Source organism: Hoplias malabaricus, chromosome 15, assembly GCF_029633855.1.
Source record: "Hoplias malabaricus isolate fHopMal1 chromosome 15, fHopMal1.hap1, whole genome shotgun sequence".
Taxonomy (NCBI): Eukaryota; Metazoa; Chordata; class Actinopteri; order Characiformes; family Erythrinidae; genus Hoplias; species Hoplias malabaricus.
This window is the reverse complement of record NC_089814.1, coordinates 32,613,452-32,637,253: the sequence shown is the minus strand read 5'-3', so window position 1 is coordinate 32,637,253 and position 23,802 is coordinate 32,613,452. Positions and strand designations below refer to the sequence as shown.

The 23,802-nt window shown below is 44.1% G+C and overlaps 1 protein-coding gene across 7 annotated transcripts in view; it reads left to right on the top strand.

Annotated features, from left to right (window-relative positions):
* Positions 1–17,048, top strand: part of znf462 (zinc finger protein 462) — a 64,549-nt gene extending 47,501 nt beyond the window's left edge. For 4 of the 7 annotated variants that reach the window (XM_066645531.1, XM_066645532.1, XM_066645533.1 and 1 more), the window contains 9 exons: positions 1,492–1,901; positions 4,035–4,153; positions 4,932–5,129; positions 8,182–8,488; positions 10,002–10,138; positions 11,004–11,227; positions 11,582–11,927; positions 12,133–12,286; positions 12,590–16,296. In XM_066645531.1, the coding sequence (XP_066501628.1) occupies positions 1,492–1,901; positions 4,035–4,153; positions 4,932–5,129; positions 8,182–8,488; positions 10,002–10,138; positions 11,004–11,227; positions 11,582–11,927; positions 12,133–12,286; positions 12,590–12,785 (2,091 nt within the window). In that variant the 3' untranslated portion in view covers positions 12,786–16,296. Of the gene's footprint in view, positions 1–1,491; positions 1,902–4,034; positions 4,154–4,931; positions 5,130–8,181; positions 8,489–10,001; positions 10,139–11,003; positions 11,228–11,581; positions 11,928–12,132; positions 12,287–12,589; positions 16,297–16,966 lie in introns of those variants that run through there. The other 3 variants (XR_010795478.1, XR_010795477.1, XM_066645534.1) reach the window with 3 other exon arrangements.
* Positions 17,049–23,802: the final 6,754 nt, after the last annotated feature.

Sequence of the window (23,802 nt, the reverse complement as noted above, 5' to 3'; positions counted from 1 at the left end):
GGCCACAATCAGCAAAGGTATATTTTGGAGAGTTAAAAAGAAACAGGAACTGAAAAAAGGAACTGCGTTTTGTGAAAACTGCACTTAGCCATCTGTGAAACATGGATTGCATCTCACAGTTTGGAGGTGGGTTGTCGTAAGTGGCATTGAAAATACTGCACAGGTGGAGGGAAAAATGGATTCCACAATATACCAAGCATATCCTGGAAGCAAAGGTCACCATGGTCTACCTGCAGAGACACAGACTGAATTGGTGTGGTTTTGGAATGGCTCTCACAGACCCCTGACCTAAGAAGCGCTTGCAAGCTGTTATTTCTGCCAAAGGAGTTGTTATGAAGTTGGTAAGTTCTGGATCACAAACAGCACTCCAACTCATTTCAAATTTATCGGATGGATCTGTATCACTCCAGAGAACACGATTCGACTGCTCTACAGACCATTGCTGAGTTGAGATGCTAGTCTGAGTCCACTGATACCCACTGATACCTCCCCACCCCCACCTCCATTCTTTTCCATCTCCTGTGACTGTGTGAAGGAGCTGACAGTGCAGCGCTGCTCATGTTGGTGACTGTGTGAATGTGAGTGTGTTATTTATGGCTGAAGTGCATGGTCAGGTCCACTGCGTTTCCTGTAGGCAGTAAAAAATATTCCAGCAGCACTCATTCCAAATTAAGACTGAGGGATTCTGTGGCACCAAAGAGGCCTCTGAAAGCTTTACATCCCTGTAATCAAACACAGTCCACCTTAACACCACAGGCTTAATGACCCCTCCAGCCTCATACCATGCATAAACAGTTCGTGATTAACAATAAATAAATTGGAAAAGTAATAAAATAAAGTCTACATTTCTGTGAAGACTTCTGAGCATCTCTAATCAAGTGGAATGTAAGGAACCACCATTTTCTGCACATTTTGTATTTATTATCTATTCCTTTTTGAAATATATGCAAATTTGAATAATCATAAAGTAATTTCCCAGGTGGTTGCTAGGGTGTTGCTAGATGGTTTCTAGGGTATTCTACTATGGTATACTAATATTGTTGCTCAGCTGTTCCTACATTACATTGGTGGTTGCTAGGATCTTGTTAGGTTGCTATATGTTGTTGCTAGGTGGTCACTATGGTTCTCAAGAAGGTTTGAAATAGTGAAGGCTATCTACCTTATAAAGGCTAGCTACATACACACCTTATGTGTATTAATTATTTGTAGTTTTATAATAAGTAAACATCTAAATCTTAGTTGGTTACACTATGTGGTTGGTTCAGTTACCAAAGTGGATGCTAGGTTGTTAGTAGGTGGTTGCTGTGTAGTTCCCTGGGGGTTTGGCTGTTGTTGTGTTCCAGGTTGTTGCTAGAGTGTTGCATGATGATTGCTAAAGTGGTGTAGGTCTCTATGTCCCAAAACACAACTGGTAGTTACAACTTTCACAATTTGCAGTATGAGCAGACTGTGTAAACGAACATGTGTAAATCATGTCTGTTTTCTCAACAGGAAGCAGCGAACATGCCTGTGGCTGTAGATGTGAACAGCGTCGCTAATGGCAATGAAGAGGAAGTGTTGAACGTAAACACAGTTGCAACGCATGTGAACCCAGAGCCGGAGGACGGGGTTGGCACAGTAATGGAGGATGGCGTGTCGATGGCAACTGTGGGCGGAGCAGGATCCATGGTAACAGCAGGCGGGGCGGTCCCCATGGCAACGGCAGAGGCGATATCACCCACTTTAGAGCGAGAGAAGGAGCATGAGGTCCCTGGACACCCCTGTGGACACTGTGATCGAGTCTTCATGTCCATGCAGGGACTGAGGTCACACGAGAGGAGCCACTCGGCTGTCGCCCTCATTAACAGGGAGCACAAATACAGCTGCCAGTACTGCCAGTTCCAGTCTCCATTCAGACACAAGTAAGAACAACAGTGAGAGAGAGAGAGAGAGAGAGAGAGAGAGAGAGAGAGAGAGAGAAAAACAGACAAGAAACTACTACAAACAGTCTACTATAGATTATTTTATAATCAGTATTTAATATTCAGTATCACATTATTTATAGTAGGTCACTAAACTTTGAACCCTTTAGAAGTTTCTGTATTTCTGGAAATTAATAAATTAGTACATTAAAAAAGTCAGATTTTCACACAAGCTCTACATCGTCAGACATTTTGTTACTGTGGTGGTACCTTTTGCTGTCTCTGTGGTACCATCAAGGGTATATATTTGTACCTTTAATAAGGGAACATAATGGTATCTTATTTTGTGTTGATTTCATACACCTCGTTTCATCTCCAGGACTTTTATTGTGTTTTTTATATGACAAAGTTCTGTAATGAAATATTACAAACACGTATCTCTCTTTCTGGAGAAGATGTAATGTACCTTTAAGGAACAAAACTGGACTTTTAAACACTGTTGTACTTTTAAAGGTACCATAGGTCACATTTATGCAGAAATATAGAAATTCCTAAAGGGTTCCCAATTATTTAAGCACAACTGCATCATACAATTTGCGTAGTAGATAGTAATTAATACTTGTGTCAAATTGTAGGCTACCATTATTAACTCAAATCTAGTAAAGTACTTGTGTTAAATTATAGGCTACCATTATTAAATTAAAAATACAAACCTAATGAGTAAGATTTGTAGTTATAAATGAGGACCCAAACAGACCCTTAGAGTTTAGAGATAAACAGACAGCCTTGAGGTTATGGATTTACAAATATAGTTGACGAACTAGAACTTTGCTTGTTGGTGCGCTGGAGCTAGTTGGCTAATGTAGCTAACAGGAATCTGCTACAACAGCAGTTGGCATGGTGGGCTAACTGCATGTTTAAAACATCACACAGTTGCTGTAATCTAAACTTTATTCCATATTTTTAAATTAAATTGTTTTATATAGCATCAGAGAACATATCATAAAGGCTGTTAGCTACTACATAGAGAAAATGCTAGCTATTTTTTTAAGCATTAGCATCCGCTTTAGATACATTTAGCCTTCTAGATCCAGTGTAGAACTAGAAGCACAAACATCAGACACCAAGCACATTTAGACAGATTTAACACATTGTGTCAGTTTGATTTTTAACCTGACTACATACTTAAAAGTGAAAGCTTTGCTAGATCTCGCTAGATTTCATTAGCCGTTAACTCAATTAGCGCTGTCTGGTGAAACACTACTCTGATTGTGTTGAGTGAGGACACTCTCCTGGCTGTTTTTCTAGGAATAATTAGAAGTATCCTGCTCTGGAGCAGAAGGTGAGGAAGCTTTGATCCCTCAGAGACAGATTAGGTTATGATTTCTATTCTAGACGTCTAGACACTGAGCTGTGTTTGGAGCTGCACTCTTCAGAGACTGTGAAATAACTCAGGACAGAAGAAGGAGAGCCATTTGACAACTGATACTGCATGCTGTCATGTTGATTAATATTAGTTTTGCTGTGAGCTTTGGGGTCTATTGGGGGTATTTTTGGTTAGAGGGAACCTTGTTTTGGTCCCTTAGCTTGAGCTTTAGCTAATCTCCACCTGTAGACGAGCGCTAAGACTGTTATACAGACATGCATACTGAACAAAAATGGTGCTTTGCAATAACACACACTTCACTATAATGTCATCCGTCATGAAAAAATAGCACTTTCCTGTAAATGTAGCTCTGTTAAATCGTGGACGGAGGCTTTGTGGAGCTCCTGCGAGACCGCTGGGTATTTTGATGGAGCAATTTGTCTTATCAGAAGCCGAAGAGCACGTCTTTGTTGAGCTCCCAGGTGTAATCCGCCTTTACGGGATGTTCTGTGACCCAGAAATCGGGAGCGTTCCCATGAAAACACAGGGCCTATTCCCAAAGAGAGAGGGGACGGGTTGCCAGAGACTCTCCCCGGGCTTTCACGGGCACTTCCCTGCCACCAGGACTCATTAGCAACATCTCAGTCTCAATGTTTAACGTCACAAGTCTCGTGGAGTCACCTGGGTGCCTTAGCTCTTCGTTAGGTTAAAAGAAGTATGTAAATGTCATGCAAATATTCACATTTTCCTTCTTTCTCTCTGTCTAGTTTGGACCGACATGTCCAGTCTCACCATGGTCATCACAAGCCATTTCGCTGCAAGCTTTGTCCGTTTAAATCTGCGTACCTAAGCCGCCTCAAGAATCATCTGCACAAATCCCACGCAGGTAAGTCTACTAAACATCCTGTATCACGTCACACACCTGTACTAATCACACACAATCAACCCATCTGCCTGCACACATCTCACAGAGCGGTGTCACCTACCTGCGGAAATCTCAAGCTGAAATGCCACCTGCCAAAGACAAACAAACTGAGATATTTTTCCTGCTTATTTCCACAAATTAAATCTTATCGATTTGTTTTCAACTTCATGCCTCCTCTCGATGAAATCTTTGCGACCAAATTGACGAGAGTGCGCAGCGGCAGTCGATGGACAGTTGCTGAATGAATAGCGTTATCTGTCATGGCTGAAAAATGAAAGAGAAAAGCAGATGAGTCAGATCGATACTCCACAGCTTATATAACATTCACCTGGCCACATTAACAGAAACATGACTCCTCAAGCCCACTTTATCGAATCCTTGGAAATGTTCGCTATTCAAGAAAACAGCTGCAGAAAACGAGTGTGGCCTTTTTCAGCTCCTTTTTGTGGCATTGTGCACAACTTCTTTAAAGTGTCTGTAATAACAGGGTCGGTGAATGGATGTACAATCTAATAAAGTGGCTCAAGTGTGGAGTAAGTGCTTGAAGATGTAGGTATGCTGTTATATGGGTGGGGTTTGTGCTTCCATTACTTTTTAGCTACATTAGCCTCATGGCTCCAGTGCAAATCTATCAAAGCAAACTGCGTACGCTGAAACCGGTCTCGACTGACTGGTTAGTATTTGAGCTACAGGGGAGAATTAGCTGAACTGTGGCTTTAAATCAGCTTTGTCTTCTCAGGTGAGAACACCTACAAGTGCATCTCCTGCTCCTTCTCCACGATGACCATCAGTCAGCTGAAGGAACATTCGCTGCGGGACCACGGAGAGAACCTTACCCTGCCCAAACTTCGTGCAGGAACGGCGCTCCGCACCACGAGACCCAACCCCAGCCCCACCATGGACTCCCAACAAACAGAACTCGACCCTGAAACTAATGGTAAGGTCATGCCCTAGTACCCAGCACATAAAGTATCACTAGATGACATTTTTTGCTCCTGGGGGGTAATTAATTTTGACAGCACTGTAAAACCCTACCCTCCTCTAAAAGTTACATAGTGAAGGTTCTGCAGTGTTGAGCCCAGATTAGTAACGACGGAGGCTGTGTTCTCCCTATTACAGCTCGGCATCACAGTGTTTTTGAAGCTGTAATTTTAAGGTAAAAATATTACACAGTGTTCCTTTAACCCTAATATAAAGAACTTAAGACAACTCCAATGGTAAGGTCAAGGTTTTGAACAAGTATTAAAAATAACAGCATTTGGACTTTGCATGTTCCTCTCCTACTTTAGTAGAGCAACTGTGAGGTCATTTATCCTCGACTCTGTCCCGGCTGCTATGGTGCTGCCTGTAGGGTTTAAAATTTGGCCACTGTTTCTGCTGGTTCACGCTGTCTGCTGCTTTCCAGAACAGTCCTGCTGCTGGCTCTCGGAGGCTTTCAAAGCAAGCTCCCCTCTGGAATGCACTGCTCATGTTTTCCAGAGCAGCAGCTCTCATCGCCGACTCTTATCGAAGGTGGCTGTGAGATGCCAGACTTTTTTTCAGGGGGCTCCTTGAAGGAATACTGTGGGGAAATGATCATGCTTCCCAGTGACAGTGATTCCAAATTTCTGTTATTTTTTACAACATTATTTGTAGCTAAATCAAAGTGACAGTTGAATCGATTATATCGTATCATGGCTTACTTTTTGTGACAATATATCAAGGCTGTAGTACTGTAAATATATTTGAATTATATTGTACTGTACCTCAGCTACTTTGATAATACTCTATCATCTTTCTAGTATTGTGACACGTCATATCATGGCTCTGATATCAAGGTAATATCATTTCAAGGCTCTAATACCTTGATAAAATATTTAATGGCTCTATGGAGGACCATAAATGACTTCGAAATAAAATCGAAATAAATGTTGACGTATGAAAATATAGAAACCGACTTGAGACATTTATTCATTTCCTTTTTCGTGATAAAAATAAACGTAAACGTTATTTATGTACTAAAGTTTTATTTGTGCTTTTGTTTGTTTATTTATTTATTCATTGTGTGTTTATTTATTTATATGTTTATTTAGTTGTACTTTTTTGTCCTCCATATGGTTCTAGTATTGTGAATACATCACATCAAGGCTCTAGTGTTAGAACTGTAATGATTTTCTATTGTAAATCTGCTGTCAGAAAGTAATAATAATTATCATGGCTCTAGTATGGAGATAATATCCTGTTAGTTCTCTACTATTGTAATAATATCATATCATGGCTGTCGTATTGTGATAATATTGTCTAAAGGCTCTGATAACAAGGTCTGTGGAATTGATTAGGATATCATATAGTGGTTCTATTCTAGAGATTATCCTATTATGGCTCACGTTATTGTACCCTATGGTGATACATACATCGTGTATGTCAAATATGGTCATAACATTTGAGTGAATCATGGCTCGGGACCTGGTATTATCATATTATGGCTCCAGTATGATAATCATTTCATAGTAATAGTGTCATATTCCCTAAGTATCATGATATTCCATCGTGGCTATAGTATCATGATAATGTTAATAGTATGGTATCGTTGGTGAATCTGCCCATTCCTCTCAGACGGAGGTTGTCCATGTGTTTGCTAATATCCTGCAGTGCTCGGCCCTTGTCGTCGCAGGTCCCCTGTTCTCTCCGCTGTAGATAAATCACACTGTGTGAGGAACGTTAAAGTGCTGGCTCATCTCCGTCTGGTCCTGACTGAGCGCTGTGCTGGTGTTTAGCGCTAGCTCCAGGACACACAGGGTTTCCTCTCCACTGTGTGATGTGAGATCTAGGTTTTGCGCTGATTTCAGCGCTGACTTCAGCGCTCTGCAGATGGACGGCAGAAGAGACCAGCTTTATTTATTAAACCAGTCTAAACTCAGGGTCTGGGAACGTGAAGATGTGCAGGTGTCCTTTATTAAGAAATAAAACACCAGTGAGCGATATCAGAGCTGATTATTTTTACATAGTAAAATTCAGAGGAACATTTTATTGCTCTGTGATGGCTCAGGAGACTTCCTAAAATTGCTTGGGAGGAAAAGAATGAGACAAAAAGGAGACATGAGACACGAGAGAGAGATAAATAGACGAAGCAAAGAGTAGGGTTTAGTTTGTTGGACAATTTGTGACTTTACTGAGATCTCCACTAAAACTCATGAGGAGACACATGTGACATCACTGAGGTCTTTATCTCAGGAGACACATTTGAGCAGCAGGAGACTTTTGCTAATATCTCATTTGTCTTTCCATCTGATCACACTGTTTTCTAGGAGAAAATACACAGACATTGAGATCTTGAGCTTTCTTTCCTCTGGGGAAACAGTTGCTACTCCAGTGCACTAGGTGGTGGTGTCTGTCTTTACTCTCTAGACTGAGAGGGAGAAGAAGTCTAGCTACGAATTTATGATCATCATTTTTTATCATTTTCTTTATTAATAATTAATTTCTGCCTTCTGTCGTCATAAATCATTGTATTTACCAATCAGCCATAACATTAAGAACTCCAGTGACCATACGGGAGCGTTTTTTTAGTTCTACAGTTACAGATTGCAGTCCATATGTGGCTCTGCATACTTAGTTGCTCTTGTTCCCCCTGTTCTTCAGCGCTCAGGACCCCCACAGAGCAGGTGTGATGTGGTGGTGGATCATTCTCAGCGCTGCAGTGACACTGACGTGGTGGTGGTGTGTTAGTGTGTGTTGTGCTGGTGTAGAGTGGATCAGACACAGCAGTGCTGCTGGAGTTTTTAAACCCTGTGTCCACTCTCTGTCCACTCTGTGAGACACTCCTCCCTCGTTGGTCCACCTTGTAGATGTAAAGTCAGAGACAGTAGCACATCTGTGTGTACATCATGTGTTAGACATCTTTCAGTCCACCACCCAAATAATATCTGCCCTGTGTGAAAAGCCTCAGTCATTTAATCTTCTCTCTCTCTCTCTCTCTCTCTCTCTCTCTCTCTCTCTCTCTCTCACAGAGTCACTGATGTATTTAGAGCCTGCAGATGTTCAGCAACAGTTGAATCATTATCAGCTCGCGTCGCGAACTCGCCCGCCCATCGTGTCCAGCAGCCCTGCCATTGACTCATCTGGCTCCACCCAAGACTCATCCGTTCCTGCCCCCTCACTGACTCTGGACTCCTCAGGCTCCGCCCCCTTGCTCACCTGCGAGTTCTGCGAGTTCAGTTCGGGGTACATGCAGAGCCTGCGGCGTCACTACCGCGATCGGCACGGCGGCAAAAAACTCTTCAAGTGCAAAGACTGCTCCTTCTTCACCTGCAACAAGTGAGACAAGTTATCCCTGGGGAAGAGGGGGATTTGTTTTCCGTATTTAACCCAATCTGTGCCGTGAAACACACATTTACACACACACTAGGGGGCGGTAAGCACACATGCCTGGAGCGGTGCGCAGCCCTAGCCGCAGCACTCAGGGAGCAGTTGGGGGTTAGGTGCCTTGCCCAAAGGCACTTTTGTCATGACCTGGAGATGTCATGAGAGGTTACAAGCTCAGTTCCCTAACCACCAGGCCACGTTATAAATACATAAGCACGATTTCACTGTGCTGATCTAACATTGCTTTGTTTATTTTATATTTAAATATACATTATTACAAGATATGCGGCACTTTGGTGCAGCAGGTAGTGTCGCAGTCACACAGCTCCAGGGACCTGGAGGTTGTGGGTTCGATTCCCGCTCCAGGTGACTGTCTGTGAGGAGTGTGGTGTGTTCTCTCTGTGTCTGCGTGGGTTTCCTCTGGGTGACTGTCTGTGAGGAGTGCGGTGTGTTCTCCCTGTGTCTGCGTGGGTTTCCTCCGGGTGACTGTCTGTGAGGAGTGTGGTGTGTTCTCTCTGTGTCTGCGTGGGTTTCCTCCGGGTGACTGTCTGTGAGGAGTGTGGTGTGTTCTCCCTGTGTCTGCATGGGTTTCCTTCGGGTGACTGTCTGTGAGGAGTGCGATGTGTTCTTCCTGTGTCTGCGTGGATTTCCTCCAGGTGACTGTCTGTGAAGAGTGTGGTGTGTTCTCCCTGTGCCTGCGTGGGTTTCCTCCGGGTGACTGTCTGTGAGGAGTGTGGTGTGTTCTCCCTGTGTCTGCGTGGGTTTCTTCCGGGTGACTGTCTATGAGGAGTGTGGTGTGTTCTCTCTGTGTCTGCGTGGGTTTCCTCCGGGTGACTGTCTGAGGAGTGTGGTGTGTTCTCCCTGTGTCTGCGTGGGTTTCCTCCGGGTGACTGTCTGTGAGGAGTGTGGTGTGTTCTCCCTGTGTCTGCTTGGGTTTCCTCCGAGTGCTCCGGTTTCCTCCCACAGTCCAAAAACACACGTTGGTAGGTGGATTGGTGACTCACAAGTGTCCGTAGGTGAGAGTGAATGTATGTGTCTGTGTTGCCCTGTGAAGGACTGGCGCCCCCTCCAGGGTGTATTCCCACCTTGCGCCCAATGATTTCAGGTAGGCTCTGGACCCACCGCGATCCTGAACTGGATAAGGGTTACAGATAATGAACGAATGAATGACTTATTACAAGGTTCAATCTTAAGAAGGGACAATGCGATCGATCTTGATTAATTGCAGTGAACTGTGCAATTATTTGTTTCATTTTGTTTCTCGACAGACAGCACTGTTTTGTTAGGCATATTAGCAACATAGCTCCTGTGCTAAAACCAACAGATCAAACTACAGACACCACATGTATCTTGGCTCATCAGCCACAGTTAGGACAGAGTGGAGAACTATGTACTGTACGTAGTGTTTGCTGTGTGAGACAATGGGAAGGGATCTGTTCCTGAAGTATGTGTTCTTTTTGCGCAGGTCTACGTTCACGATGCATGTGGAGGCAGGACACAATAGCACTCCGGACGAGGGTCCCAAAGACCTGCGCTGCCCCTTCTGCCTCTACCACACCAAATACAAGAGCCACATGATCGACCACATCATCCTACACAGAGGTACGTCCGGATACTAGGGTGGTCACTCTGAGGTCTTTTATTATCTGTGTAGATACCACATTCACTCTGAATTCTCAGTCCAGCAGTGACACTGAGGGCTTTAAAAACTCCAGGAAGCACTGCTGTGTCTGATCCACTCCTATTATCACAACAGTGCAGTGTGACACTGAATCGTACCTGCTCTGTGGGGGTCTTGACCATTGAAGGAAAGGGTGAAAGGGGGCTAACAAAGTATGCAGAGCAAGAGATGGACTAAGTACTTTTGTATGTAAATTAGCTGTATTCCCGAACTGAAACACTTTTTATAACTTGAGAAACAATGAGCAGGTTTGATAGCTTTATTTCGGTAGGCTGAATAGGTATTGCAAAATATGTGTAAATAGTTTGGCTATTGTGATGTCACAATAAAAACTGTGCATCAAATAAAGTATATTTAATATAAAATATGGGCCTTTATTTGTTTATTTCTGTGTCCGCTAACAGTCTCTCTCTCTCTCTCTCTCTCTCTCTCTCTCTCTCTCTCTCGCTCTCTCTCTCTCTCTCCCCCCCCCTCTTTCTCTCTCTCTCTATCACTCTCTCTCTCTCTCTCTCACTCTGTCTCTCTCTCTCGCTCTCTCTCTCTCGCTCTCTCTATCACTCTCTCTCTCTCTCTCTCTCTCTCTCTCTGTCTCTCTCTCTATCTCTCTCTCTATCTCTCTCTCTCTCTCTCTCTCTCTCTCTCTCTCTCCTCTCTCTCTCTCTCTCTCTCTCTCTCTCTCTCTCTCGCTCCCTGTCTCTCTCCCATTGTCTCTCTCTCTCTCTCTCTCTCTCTCTCTCTCGCTCCCTGTCTCTCTTTCTCTCTCTCTCTCTCTCTCTCTCTCTGTAGAGGAGAGAGTGGTTCCTCTGGAAGTCTCTCGCTCAAAGCTCTCTCGTTATTTGGAAGGCCTGGTGTTTCGTTGTCACAAGTGTACGTTCACGTGTTCGAGTGATGAGAGTCTACAGCAGCATGTGCACAAACACGAAGAGCTGAAACCCTATCAGTGTCAGCTCTGTTACTACGACACAAAACACCGACAACAGCTGGAGAAACACTTGCGGGACGAGCACAAGGTCAGGACTAATGCTTTAAACCCTCACCTGGGGCTGGACATGCGCAGAGATGTTTATGAGCGTCTTCTAAAATGCATAAATCCTACTGTGAATAATAGAATAATAGAAATTAGCACAGTCCTGATTATACACAGATTATACATCTGTGACCTGCTTTAATAAAAAAAAAAACACAAGGATCAACCCCCACAGCAGTGTTCCCGCTGTCTAAACAGTCCTGTTCAGACTTCAGCACCTATTCCTTTAAATGATAATGTTGTAAGGTAAAATTGTAAGGTATGGGCCCTTTAATACAGAATTTATCCGAAATCACATGGAGCTTGAAGATGTGCATCGTTTCACCTCTGTTCCCAGGTGATCCGCAACTTTGAACTGATGGGCCGGGTGAACCTGGAGCAGCTGGAGGCTCTACAGGACAAGATGAGTCTGAGTAGCGCTGAGGAAGAGGAGGAAGACACACAGGAAGTTCCTGCCACCAAGGATGAAGAGGAGGAACGAGCTGTCGACGTGGAGGAGGAAGAGGAGGGAGCAGTCAACAAGGAACAGGAAGAACCAGCTGCTGTGGAAGAAGAAGAGGAGGAAGAGGAGGAGCAGGTGGCTGTAGAGGAGGAAGATGATGATGAAGAGGAGATGGTGGAGGAAACGGCAGAGACTCCGGAGGAGAAGCAAGAAGAAGAGGCCAGGAGACAAGAGGCGGCTGGTAAACACTTTACACTGTTCTCCAGGCGGATAGATACATATTCAGGGTGTTGTGAGGCCAAATAGTCCCAGATTTATCAGAGTTACCCTGTGATAAGTTTTCCTGCCTCGTCAAGGATGCACCTGTGTTGAGGAGCTTGTTTTCTGATAGTGCTCTGTTTTTTTTATCTCCTTGTGTGTGGTACCTGATCTCCGGTGGACCCCAGGGATCCCGATGGTGTCTCCAAGCAGCAGCAGCAGTGTGAGTGTCAGCAGTGCTGTGATGTTCTCCGGAAGTGAAAAACGTATTCCCTGTGAGTTCTGTGGCCGAACGTTTTCCCTCAGCTCAGAGTGGGAACGCCATGTCCTCCGCCATGGGATGTGAGTGTCTCTCTCTCTCTCTCTCTCTCTCTCTCTCTCTCTCTCTGAAATGAAGTACTCTTCTATATCCGTGGGTTAGAGGTGATGTCACAGTGTATAGTGGCTGCCATATTAATTACTTACTCATTACTGAAATAAAACTGAGGTTTAAATTGTTTTATTGTTTCTGTCGACACTTTTAGTGCTTCTGAGTGCTGTGAGACTCTCTCCAGCGCAACTACAATCCATGGATACGTCCACACACACCTATCCATCAATCTTACCGTCCAGTCATGTGTTTACACCTTTTTATGTCCATTTTAGGACTTTTAACAGCAGCAGGACGGACACTAGCCCCGCCCCTTCCATCGGAACGGCGGCACCTCTGACCATCGGCTTGGTTCCTGTATCGGATGCTGGCCTGGACCTGTCCATGAACAACACTACACTGGCCGAGAGGGAGTTCAAACCCGTGCAAATTTACACAGAACCCCACGAGACCAAAAACAGCGACCTGTAGAGACCCGCAGAGGTCAGAACAGCTTTAGACCACGGACACGGCTCCAGAATGTTATTTTCCTTTTCTTTTTTTTTTATTTTAATTTTATTTAATTGTTTTGTTTTGTCTTTGTTAGTTTTTTTTTTAATCTTTTTTATTTTGGTGTTGTTGTTGGAAAATGAAACGTAGGCTGCTTCACAGACACTTGATCTGAGGAAAAATAAAAAGACAGAGACAGAGACAGAAGAGATTTGTCATAAGAACTTTGGAGCATCATTAGATTTTAAGTGTTAAACATTGATATATAGGTTGTGTTACATCCTAGCTGTTTGTTCGATTTGCTGATCCTTAAGAAGTGTGACTTGGTCCCATAGGACAGATGCTAATATATTGGTAACCAATAGTTGAGGAAACCGTACGGACTTTGTTCGGGTCAGAGACACAGCTCTGAAAAGTTCTTTATTCTTCGTTGCATTAGGCCCCCGTTCTTTGTTGCACCAGTTTTGAGCTCAGTTGCCTTGATAATGTCAAACGTTATTGTATATATGTAATATATTCATATATTACATATTTTCCTTGGCTTTATTCTTTTAGGCCAGATATAAATGTATGTAAGTAATAAGGAAATATTTCATTGGCATGTCTTGTATGTTATGAAGCAACACTTGCTTTTTTTATACTGACCAAGATCTTCCATTTGGACGTCTTGCGTGTAGTCACACTGTGTCGAGTGACCGAGCTTCCTTGCGCTGAAGTTTGGGCACACCTCGCTTACATTTCTCAAACATGCGTGTGGCGATGTTCATAAAGCTACATAAATCAGCCCTGACGACATACACCTACATATATATTCACAAAGCCTTGTTCCAACTGCTGTCCCAGCATTCACCGGGAGGTGAAACCACCTCAAAATGGACACCCATGTGTAGGCCCAGGACAGTTGCAGTGAAGGTCTTCCGTAGGCATCGTGTAGCTTTAGGAACTCTCCTCGAGTGTGGCCCAAACTTCCGCACAAGCCTGTAGCTGAGCAGGAACTCAGCTCTGAATTGCATTCACGCAGGTTCAGGGCATTGGCTCCATTTTGTATCCGCACTATGAGCTAAAGGAAGGCGAGGAACCAGGTTCTAAGAGCGGTTCGAACCCGGCGAGCTGCAATCTGACCCGAACACTGACCCGTACGGCTTCTGTATTTTTTTACATTTTTAGCCTTGTGTTAATCTTCCTGTAGCAGAATTCCTTCAGGAATAGTCGCCATCTTATTTATCTGTGTATCAGACGTTTGATTTTTTTAGAATATCGACACTGGCCCCAAAGTTTGTAGCAAATTGCTACTGTAGTTTTTTTCTATTTGTTTTTATGTTGTTTATTTTTTTTATTATTATGATTATTATCTAATTTTTATTTTTCGCTGCTTTTAGGCATGTTCTGCACTTCCTCATGTATAAACTGCTTGTATTTGCCACTCGCCCGAGGAGTGAAAAAGCACCGACGAACGTAAGCATTTCTAGTTTTTAGCACCTTTGACGACCGTTAAAAAATAATAATAAAAAATAAAAAAAAAACACAAACAACAAAAAAAGAAACTGCCGCCGTGTCGTGACATTTGACCTCTGACCACTGACCTTTTCCCATGTGAGTGACGACAGCTCTGAGCGCATAGACGGAGGCTGTCTTTTTCTGAGCGGCCGGTCCCAGCGCTTGCGGCGGTAAAAGAGGGACCGTGACGTTTCCTAGCAACGAGACAAGATTCTGTCCTTTCATCTTTAAAGGAAGCTAAATAAATAAAAGTATCCAGAGGTGGGTAGCGTACTCATAAATCCATACTCCGAGTTACCTGACTTCCCCGGTCAGGTCAGCAGACTCTTCTTGAGTGAGTTGTGGTCAGTGGATCTTCTCAGAATGACCAGCATCTGCACAGCACAGGAACTCTGAGTGTGTACCATTCGGATCTTCCCTTTTTAGATCGTTTTAGTCTTAAATAAAAGGACAGATGCATTTGGTCCTTATCTGGCTTTGTCCAAAAGCAATCCAGACTCACTATGTAGGGCACTGCTTTGGGGATATCAGTCTAAACTTTGCCCTGTTTGTTGTAGAGGGCAGTGTCCAAAACTATATCTGTTAACTGTATAGTGCACTACTGTGGGGCTGTGTCCAAAACCATACCCTGTACTACAATGGGTGCACCACATTGAGGTTGTGTCCATTAATGTAGTCCCCTTGCTTTATAGTGCACTACAGCAGGGGCTGGCCAAACTATACCCTGTACACTCTATTTTGTACTACAATGGGTTTCCAAAAATATATTTTGTACTAGAGTGGGGCTGTGTCCAAATTGTACTCTGTTCACTATACAGTGCACCACAGTGAGGTTGTGTCCATAAATGTAGTCCCCTTGCTTTATAGTGCACTACAGCTGGGGCTGGCCAAACTATACCCTGTACGTTAAATCATTCTCTATCCCGGGCTGTGTCTGAATCTATGTCCTAATCACTACGTAGTGCATTATGGAGTGGACTGAAGTAAATGTACTAGTTAACAGAAATGGTCACTACCCACCTCTGGAAGAGTGGCAGAGATTGTATGCGGTGGAAGTTGCTGCTCAAAAACCCCAAAGCCTTATTCGATGTTCGAATGCTTTCTTCCCAACAGCGAAGGAAAATCTCACCGCTTTGACAATAGAACGAAAAAAAAACGAAAATCCACAATCAACAAGATGTCTTCTTCGTACCAAAAGTGTCGGCCTTCCAGCGTTCGATTTTCCTTCTGGAATCCTCCGGGGCGAGGAGGGAGGACCCCGGCAACCTTCCGGGGTCCTCTGCATGCCGTCTTTTTCCTGCAGCCGTGTATAGACAAAAAAAAAAAAAAGAAACCTGAAGAAAAAAATAATAAACCTTCTTGTCAAGTGTTTTGAGACTGTGGTGTTTCAGAAAGGAATACTGTACTCTTTCCTTTAGGTGTCGTCGTCATATTTAACGAGAAAAAAAAACAAGAATAAGTCTTTTATTTTCAGCTCTCCAATGTTCAGCGCTGTGTGTGGGGTTTAGAAACAAAGAAAAAAAACTGATGCTTCTTTTTTGTACCTTTGAGAAAAAAAAAAAGATGAGGCGGGGAAATGGGGGTCTCGTTTCCTTTATAAGGACTCGCCTGAACCTTTCTAAAAGACAAACCCATTTAGAGACAAGAAATAAGCTTTTCTCGGGGGGTGCCCAGCCGGACGCGTCCCATTCGTAACACACTGGATACCTGTATATATTATTTAGGTTTTTTTGTTTGTTTGTTTGTTTTTTTTTTTAGTTTCTTTATTTTTGTTCCACTTTTTTCTGACTGTTGGCCATAATAGTTCGACTTCCAGTAGATCCTCCACCTTCTCTCCATCTTTGCCTTCTTCTCCCTGTGAAAACCCACTTCCCGATGATGGGTTTTGTGACGTTGACTAGAATGGTTGTTTACAATTTTATTCCATTTCTTTCTGGATATTCTGTAAATATTGTAATTCATTGTTTTTTTAACTTGTTAATAAAGTTATCAGATAACGCCGACATCCTTCCGGAGTGACTTCCTTTGTAGTTCTACTTTGTAGCTCTACAGTTACAGACTGTAATCCATCAGTTGCTCTGCATACTTATTTTAACCCCCCTTTCACCTTGTTCTTCAGTGCTCAGGAAGAAGCAGTGTGGTGTTGAGTGGATCAGACACAGCAGTGACTGCTGGAGTTTTTAAACCCCTCAGAGTCTGCACTGAGAACAGTCCACCGACCAAAAACATCCAGCCGACAGCGTCCTGTGTCACTGATGAAGGACTAGAGGACGAGCGACACACACTGTGCAGCGACAGATGAGCTACTGTCTCTGACTCTACATCTACAAGGTGGACCAACGAGGGAGGAGTGTCTCACAGAGTGGACAGAGAGTGGACACAGGGTTTAAAAACTCCAGCAGCACTGCTGTGTCTGATCCACTCATACTTGAATCACACCTGCTCTGTTCACAAACAACATTGTGAAATGGGGTTAACGGAGTATGCAGAGCAACAGATACACCTTTCCCGTCTGTAATTGTAGAAAAACAAAGTCCATCTGTATTCTCAGTGGAGCTGATGAAGTGGGCAATGAATGTAGAAACAAGGAGTAGCCTTTATTTGTTTATTTATTTATTTGTTTATTTCTGTTTCACTTCACATCTGAATTTCATCTGTTGCTGTAGACGTCCCCGGTGGTGGCGTTCCGGATCCGCCTGCTTCTCCTCATGCTCGTCACGGAGAAAGGAAGACTGAAAGGATAAGTTCTTAAAGTAAGCAAGCTCCAGGGAACGCCAATGGCAAAGAAAGGAAATAAATAAGGAACGTCTGCTTTCAAGGACAAAGTGCTGCAGTAGGAGATGAAGCGTCTGACAGAGGACTGAGCCGCTCTGTCATTGCACCGTCCACAGCAGCTGCAGATATCTGGGGGTCAGTGTATGTGGACCCTCAATAGCCCTGTATATAATGAAGCTATACAGTGAACTAGTGTGGGTCTATATCTAGAACTGCGCCCTATTCATATACTATTCCTACAGTGTCTGTATACGATACACTAACACTATTTTGGGCTGTGTCCAAAGTCATTGTAGTTCTACAATTACAGACACCCCCCACAGGGCAGGTGTGATGTGGTGGTGGATCATTCTCAGCGCTGCAGTGACACTGACGTGGTGGTGGTGTGTTAGTGTGTGTTGTGCTGGTGTAGAGTGGATCAGACACAGCAGTGCTGCTGGAGTTTTCAAACCCTGTGTTCACTCGTTGGTCCACCTTGTAGATGTACGATCTGCTGGACGCTGTCAGCTGGATATGGTGGCTTTAAACTCCAGCAGCACTGCTGTGTCTGATCCACTCTACACCAGCACAACACACACTAACACACCACCACCACGTCAGTGTCACTGCAGCGCTGAGAATGATCCACCACCACGTCACACCTGCTCTGTGGGGGTCCTGAGCGCTGAGGAACAGGGGTGCTAACAAAGTACGCAGAGGAACAGATGGACTACAAAGTGCTTCTGTATTGTCACTGAAGCTGAGAGGATGGACAATGAATGTAGATACATTGTAGGTGTTCCTAATCCAGTGATCGTTCCTACTTTAAGTCCCTACTACCAGTACAGTAGTCTACACACTATACCCGTGGCCATATATGAAACTATACCCTGTAGTGGGCTGTGTCTAAATCTATGCCACTTTCACTATTCAGTGCATACACCGACTAATTCTGGAATAGTTTTCTGCACATCTCTTCTAAACACACAGCCCAATTTTTTATAGCATAAATGATATGTAATATAAAAATTAGGATATTTGAAAAGCAAAAATTTAAAATAGAGATGTGTAAATTGTAAATACAAATCAGCTTCGTCCTCATTTCTCACAGCGTCCATCTGAAGGTCAACGTCCTGGACAAGTTTTTCATTCGCTGCTGATTTAAAAACGTGCTCCAGGGTTGGAGACAAAAGACGAAGACTGATGTGGACGAACACATCAATTCCAGACACACACACACACATACACACACACACAAACACCTTCAGTCTCAGCTTTTCTAAAGCGAAGTGACAGACAGTCATTCAGAGCGTGAAAAACGAACCACGAACACGTCTGATATTCGCAGCCCTCTTCTGCACCCCCCGACTCCGATTCAGGAGGAATACAGATGGACAATGAGAAGAAAGAGCAGTGATCTTCAGTGTTGAAGCCGGTTAAGTTGGCAGATGGAGGTTTAGGACATGGTGAGGACTATGCAGAACAGCAGATCTAGAACATGGTGGAACATACACAGGTTAGAACATGGTGGAACATACACAGTATGGCACATAACATGGTAGAACATATACATGATTGTAGGTCCAGAAGATGGTGGAACCCATGCAGAATTAACACCCATTTAGAAGTGAAGACAGTAGTATTCAAGTACTAGGTAGTAGACATAGGGTATGATAGAACATGGCGGAACATACAAGGCAGTCACTCTAGACCACGGTGGAACCCTACAGCACGCAGCTCTTCTTCCCGCACATGAAGGGTGACCTTGCTGAAAGTGAGTGAGCGCTGAGAATCTAGGGCTGGTTTTCTGAAGCTCCTGATTTCACAGGTCTAACGTCATCTTTTAAAAGTGTGTGTGAGACGCCAGGGATCAGGGCGTAATCTCAGCAGCTCAACTTCACACAGCCCGGAGACCCCAGGGACACAGTTCTGTCTGCTTTAGCACTACTGAAAGAATGGCTGATGAGAACCGCTTTAACGGACGCCATGACCAGGCCAAAGGCAACGACCTCGTCCAGACCTTTAGATATTAAAACCAGAGCCAGCGAACAGCGTCTTCACTTTTCCGTCGGTTCTAGGTCCCCACAGTGTGAAGAAAACAGATGAGAGGACACTGTTGCTGTGTAGAAAAAGACCTTATGAAGATGTTTTAACTCCCAATGGCTGTTTTTGTAGATGTCAAAAGTGCTTTTTTGGTTGTTAAAGATAGTACTTTTGTTCTAGTGTTACATCTAGAGCAGAGTATTAATCAATCAATCAATCAATCAATCCATCAGTTGATCAGTCAAACGTAACTTACAACTAAAAATTAACAAAAACGAAACAAAACTGTGTCACTTCTTAAAACTTAAGCTTCAGTAATGGCTATTATAAGGTCAAATACATATTTAATATAATATCAACAAAATGGTATTGAATTATATTTGTAGTACCGATTAAAACAATTGCATTACAACAATAGTTAAAATGTACTTGTATTTTTGGAAGGCATATATGAATGGGGGCGCAGCAGGTAGTGTTGCAGTCACACAGCTCCAGGAACCTGGAGGTTGTGGGTTCGATTCCTGCTCCGGGTGACTGTCTGTGAGGAGTGTGGTGTGTTCTCCCTGTGTCTGCGTGGGTTTCCTCCGGGTGACTGTCTGTGAGGAGTGTGGTGTGTTCTCTCCGTGTCTACGTGGGTTTCCTCCGGGTGACTGTCTGTGAGGAGTGTGGTGTGTTCTCTCCGTGTCTGCGTGGGTTTCCTCCGGGTGACTGTCTGTGAGGAGTGTGGTGTGTTCTCTCTGTGTCTGCGTAGGTTTCCTCTGGGTGACTGGCTGTGAGGAGTGTGGGGTGTTCTCTCTGTGTCTGCGTGGGTTTCCTCCGGGTGACTGTCTGTGAGGAGTGTGGTGTGTGCTCCGGTTTCCTCCCACAGTCCAAAAACACACGTTGGTAGGCGGATTGGTGACTCAAAAGTGTCCGTAGGTGTGAGTGAATGTGTGTGTGTGTGTCTGTGTTGCCCTGTGAAGGACTGGCGCCCCCTCCAGGATGTATTCCCGCCTTGCGCCCTATGATTCCAGGTAGGCTCTGGATCCACGGCGACCCTGAACTGGATAAGCAGTTACAGATAAAGAATAAATGAATTTATGAATGGAGTTTTTTAATTCAGTGCAGTTTTGATGATTTTTGAATTAGAATCTCCTAATTTGACCAGAAAATATTTTCTACCCTCCTCCAAATGTTATGTAGTTGCAGTGCTGAGCCCAGAGCAGCAATGACAGGTTAAAAGCAGCCGTGCAGTTAGCACTAAGCTTACGGGGTGGGAAATGTTGTAAGCTAGCACCCTATTTGTTAAGGTCCTAACTGCATCAGCGACATAGCCTTATAACTCTAGTCTAAAACATTATATAAATAACTCTAAACACATATCTTAGCTGAAAAGCTGTAGGAAGTATTTGTGAAATGATAAACTGAGTCTCTGTTATCAGCTGAGGTAAACATTGCTAATGCGCTTAGCATGATGCTAACTTGTTGAGTTTTCATTTATCTTGTTGGAAGCTGACACCCCATAATTTAGCACTGCCTTAGCAACAGTGTGGGTGGTGTTATTTTTAAAATGTATTCCAATACAGAATAAAAATACATGCGAGGTGTACATTACCCAGCTGAAGTAACATATTCTGAATACTTTGGAAAACTTGGAATACTTCAAAATATATAGCTGATTATAAGGCTATAAGTGTATGTAAAAATGTAAGGTCTTCACTGGTTATAGAAACTAAGGAAAAAAGGCCCAATACTCCCTTGACTAATTCCACAAATGTTATGGGTGAAACATATTAGACAAACATAAATGATTCCGTTTTTGTATAGAATTTACTGTTACTACACATATTTACATGTTTAAATACACAATGCTGTTACATGTATCACGTTACTACCCAACACTGAATAGCAATATACCTCCACTCCAGTAAAAACCAAAGAAGCAAACTCCAAACACCCAACATGACTTTGGACAGGAAGGAAAGGATTAATACATTGAGTTTCCTCTGCACTATCACTTTAAAACAGAGCTGTGGGAGGGTCTGGGTCACAGAAGTCAACTTACCCTCAGGAACAGAGGCAGAGGTCTGTCCTCAGGAGCCAAAATCTACTCATCTTTTATTGAACACGTTAAAGTGTCTGTTGGATAATTCATCGAGGAGAGGTCAGAGCTGGTGGTGAGGTTTTTGACTAAAAGTCACAATTTAGATTTACACACTGACTAACAACAGGGGATGCTCTGGAACAGCTGCACATGAGCCTTAAGACACCTTGCCCAGTGCCAAGCATGGGCCAGAGGGATATAAAGCCCCAGCAATATATAGTGGAGCAGAGGAACTGTATTCTCTAGAGATGTGTGATGCAGAACTTTCACACAACCTTAACTGACCTCACCTCATGGTTAATGCCTTCAACTGATCAGAGCAGTGCTCCAGCCTCTACTCTACAGCCTTCCAGTAGAGTCCGGACTGTGTGTGCTCTGTCACACAATGTGTCATATGGGTCTCCTCTGTTTGTTCACTGTGGTAAATCACTGGCAGATGTGTCCTTGGAATTTCAAAATGACGAAGCAATGTTTTAATTCTTTCTTGTTATATACACAACTTCAGATGCCATACCATTTCAGACCTGGACTGCAAGTGAGCAGGAACCTGTAGTTATTCTTTAAAAAGCCATTTGGCAGCAGGTTCTTTTTCGGCTGATCCCTGTGGCTGCGGTGACGTACTCGGTAGGTTCTTTTAGAAACTGGGAACTGGTTCTGTTCCCACAGGCCGTGCCCCCCATCGCCTGGTCATCTGTCACCAACCTCTCCTCTCTTCAGTCTGAAAATATGAGGAAAACACTTTTAATGTAGTCATTTTTATACTATGGTACTGTGAAAACACAATGTACACATCCTTTTAGCAAATATCAACTCCTTTTTGATGTCTTTCAGGTTAGCCCTGCAAAACTACATTTCCCAGCAGGCACTGTGACAATTTAAACACCAACCCCTGCTGGCCACTGAGGGACAGCAGTGTTGTTTCTGCCTTAAACACATCACTGTCTTAACAGTCTAACCAGATTACAGAGGGAACCCACACAGACACAGGGAGAACAGACCTCACAGAAGGAGAACATCTAAGCCACGATCTCAAGATCTTGGGGCTGTGTGGCAACTGTAGTGCCACTGTGCTACCCATACTACTTCTACTTTGACTACAACTACAACTAATAATAAAAATAATAATACGTATTATTGTTGTGGGTTTAAGTTCCGCTTCAGGTGACTGTCTGTGAAGAGTGTGGTGTGTTCTCTCTGTGTCTGCGTGGGTTTCCTCCGAGTGACTGTCTGTGAGGAGTGTGGTGTGTTCTCCCTGTGTCCGCGTGGGTTTCCTCCGAGTGACTGTCTGTGAGGAGTGTGGTGTGTTCTCCCTGTGTCTGCGTGGGTTTCCTCTGGGTGACTGTCTGTGAGGAGTGCGGTGTGTTCTCCCTGTGTCTGCGTGGGTTTCCTCCGGGTGACTGTCTGTGAGGAGTTTGGTGTGTTCTCCCTGTGTCTGCTTGGGTTTCCTCCAGGTGACTGTCTGTGAGGAGTGTGGTGTGTTCTCCCTGTGTCTGCGTGGGTTTCCTCTGGGTGACTGTCTGTGAGGAGTGTGGTGTGTTCTCCCTGTGTCTGCGTGGGTTTCCTCCGGGTGACTGTCTGTGAGGAGTGTGGTGTGTTCTTCCTGTGTCTGCGTGGGTTTCCTCCGGGTGACTGTCTGTGAAGAGTGTGGTGTGTTCTCTCTGTGTCTGCGTGGGTTTCCTCCGAGTGACTGTCTGTGAGGAGTTTGGTGTGTTCTCCCTGTGTCCGCGTGGGTTTCCTCCGAGTGACTGTCTGTGAGGAGTTTGGTGTGTTCTCCCTGTGTCTGCTTGGGTTTCCTCCAGGTGACTGTCTGTGAGGAGTGTGGTGTGTTCTCTCTGTGTCTGTGTGGGTTTCCTCCGGGTTACTGTCTGTGAGGAGTGTGGTGTGTTCTCCCTGTGTCTGCGTGGGTTTCCTCCGGGTGACTGTCTGTGAGGAGTGTGGTGTGTTCACCCTGTGTCTGCGTGGGTTTTCTCCGAGTGACTGTCTGTGAGGAGTGTGGTGTGTTCTCCCTGTGTCCGCGTGGGTTTCCTCCGAGTGACTGTCTGTGAGGAGTTTGGTGTGTTCTCCCTGTGTCTGCTTGGGTTTCCTCCAGGTGACTGTCTGTGAGGAGTGTGGTGTGTTCTCTCTGTGTCTGTGTGGGTTTCCTCCGGGTGACTGTCTGTGAGGAGTGTGGTGTGTTCTCCCTGTGTCCGCGTGGGTTTCCTCCGGGTGACTGTCTGTGAGGAGTGTGGTGTGTTCTCCCTGTGTCTACGTGGGTTTCCTCCGGATGTTCTGGTTTCCTCCCACTGTCCAAAAACACAAAAAACACACATTAGTAGGTGGATTGGCTACTTACAAAAGTGTCCATAGGTGTGAGTGTGTGTTGCCCTGTGAAGGATTGGTGCCCACTCCAGGGTGCGTTCCCGCCTTGCGCCAAATGATTCCAGGTAGGCTCTGGACCCACCGCGACACTCCAGGATGAATTAATTAAATTATATTAGATAATCCAAAGATTTACACACAAGTAAAGCAATAGAAATAAATAAGCAGTAGTTTATTATTATTATTATTATTATTATTATTATTATTATTATTATTATTATTATAAGTAGTAGTAGTAGTAATAGTATAATGTGTTGCAAACTA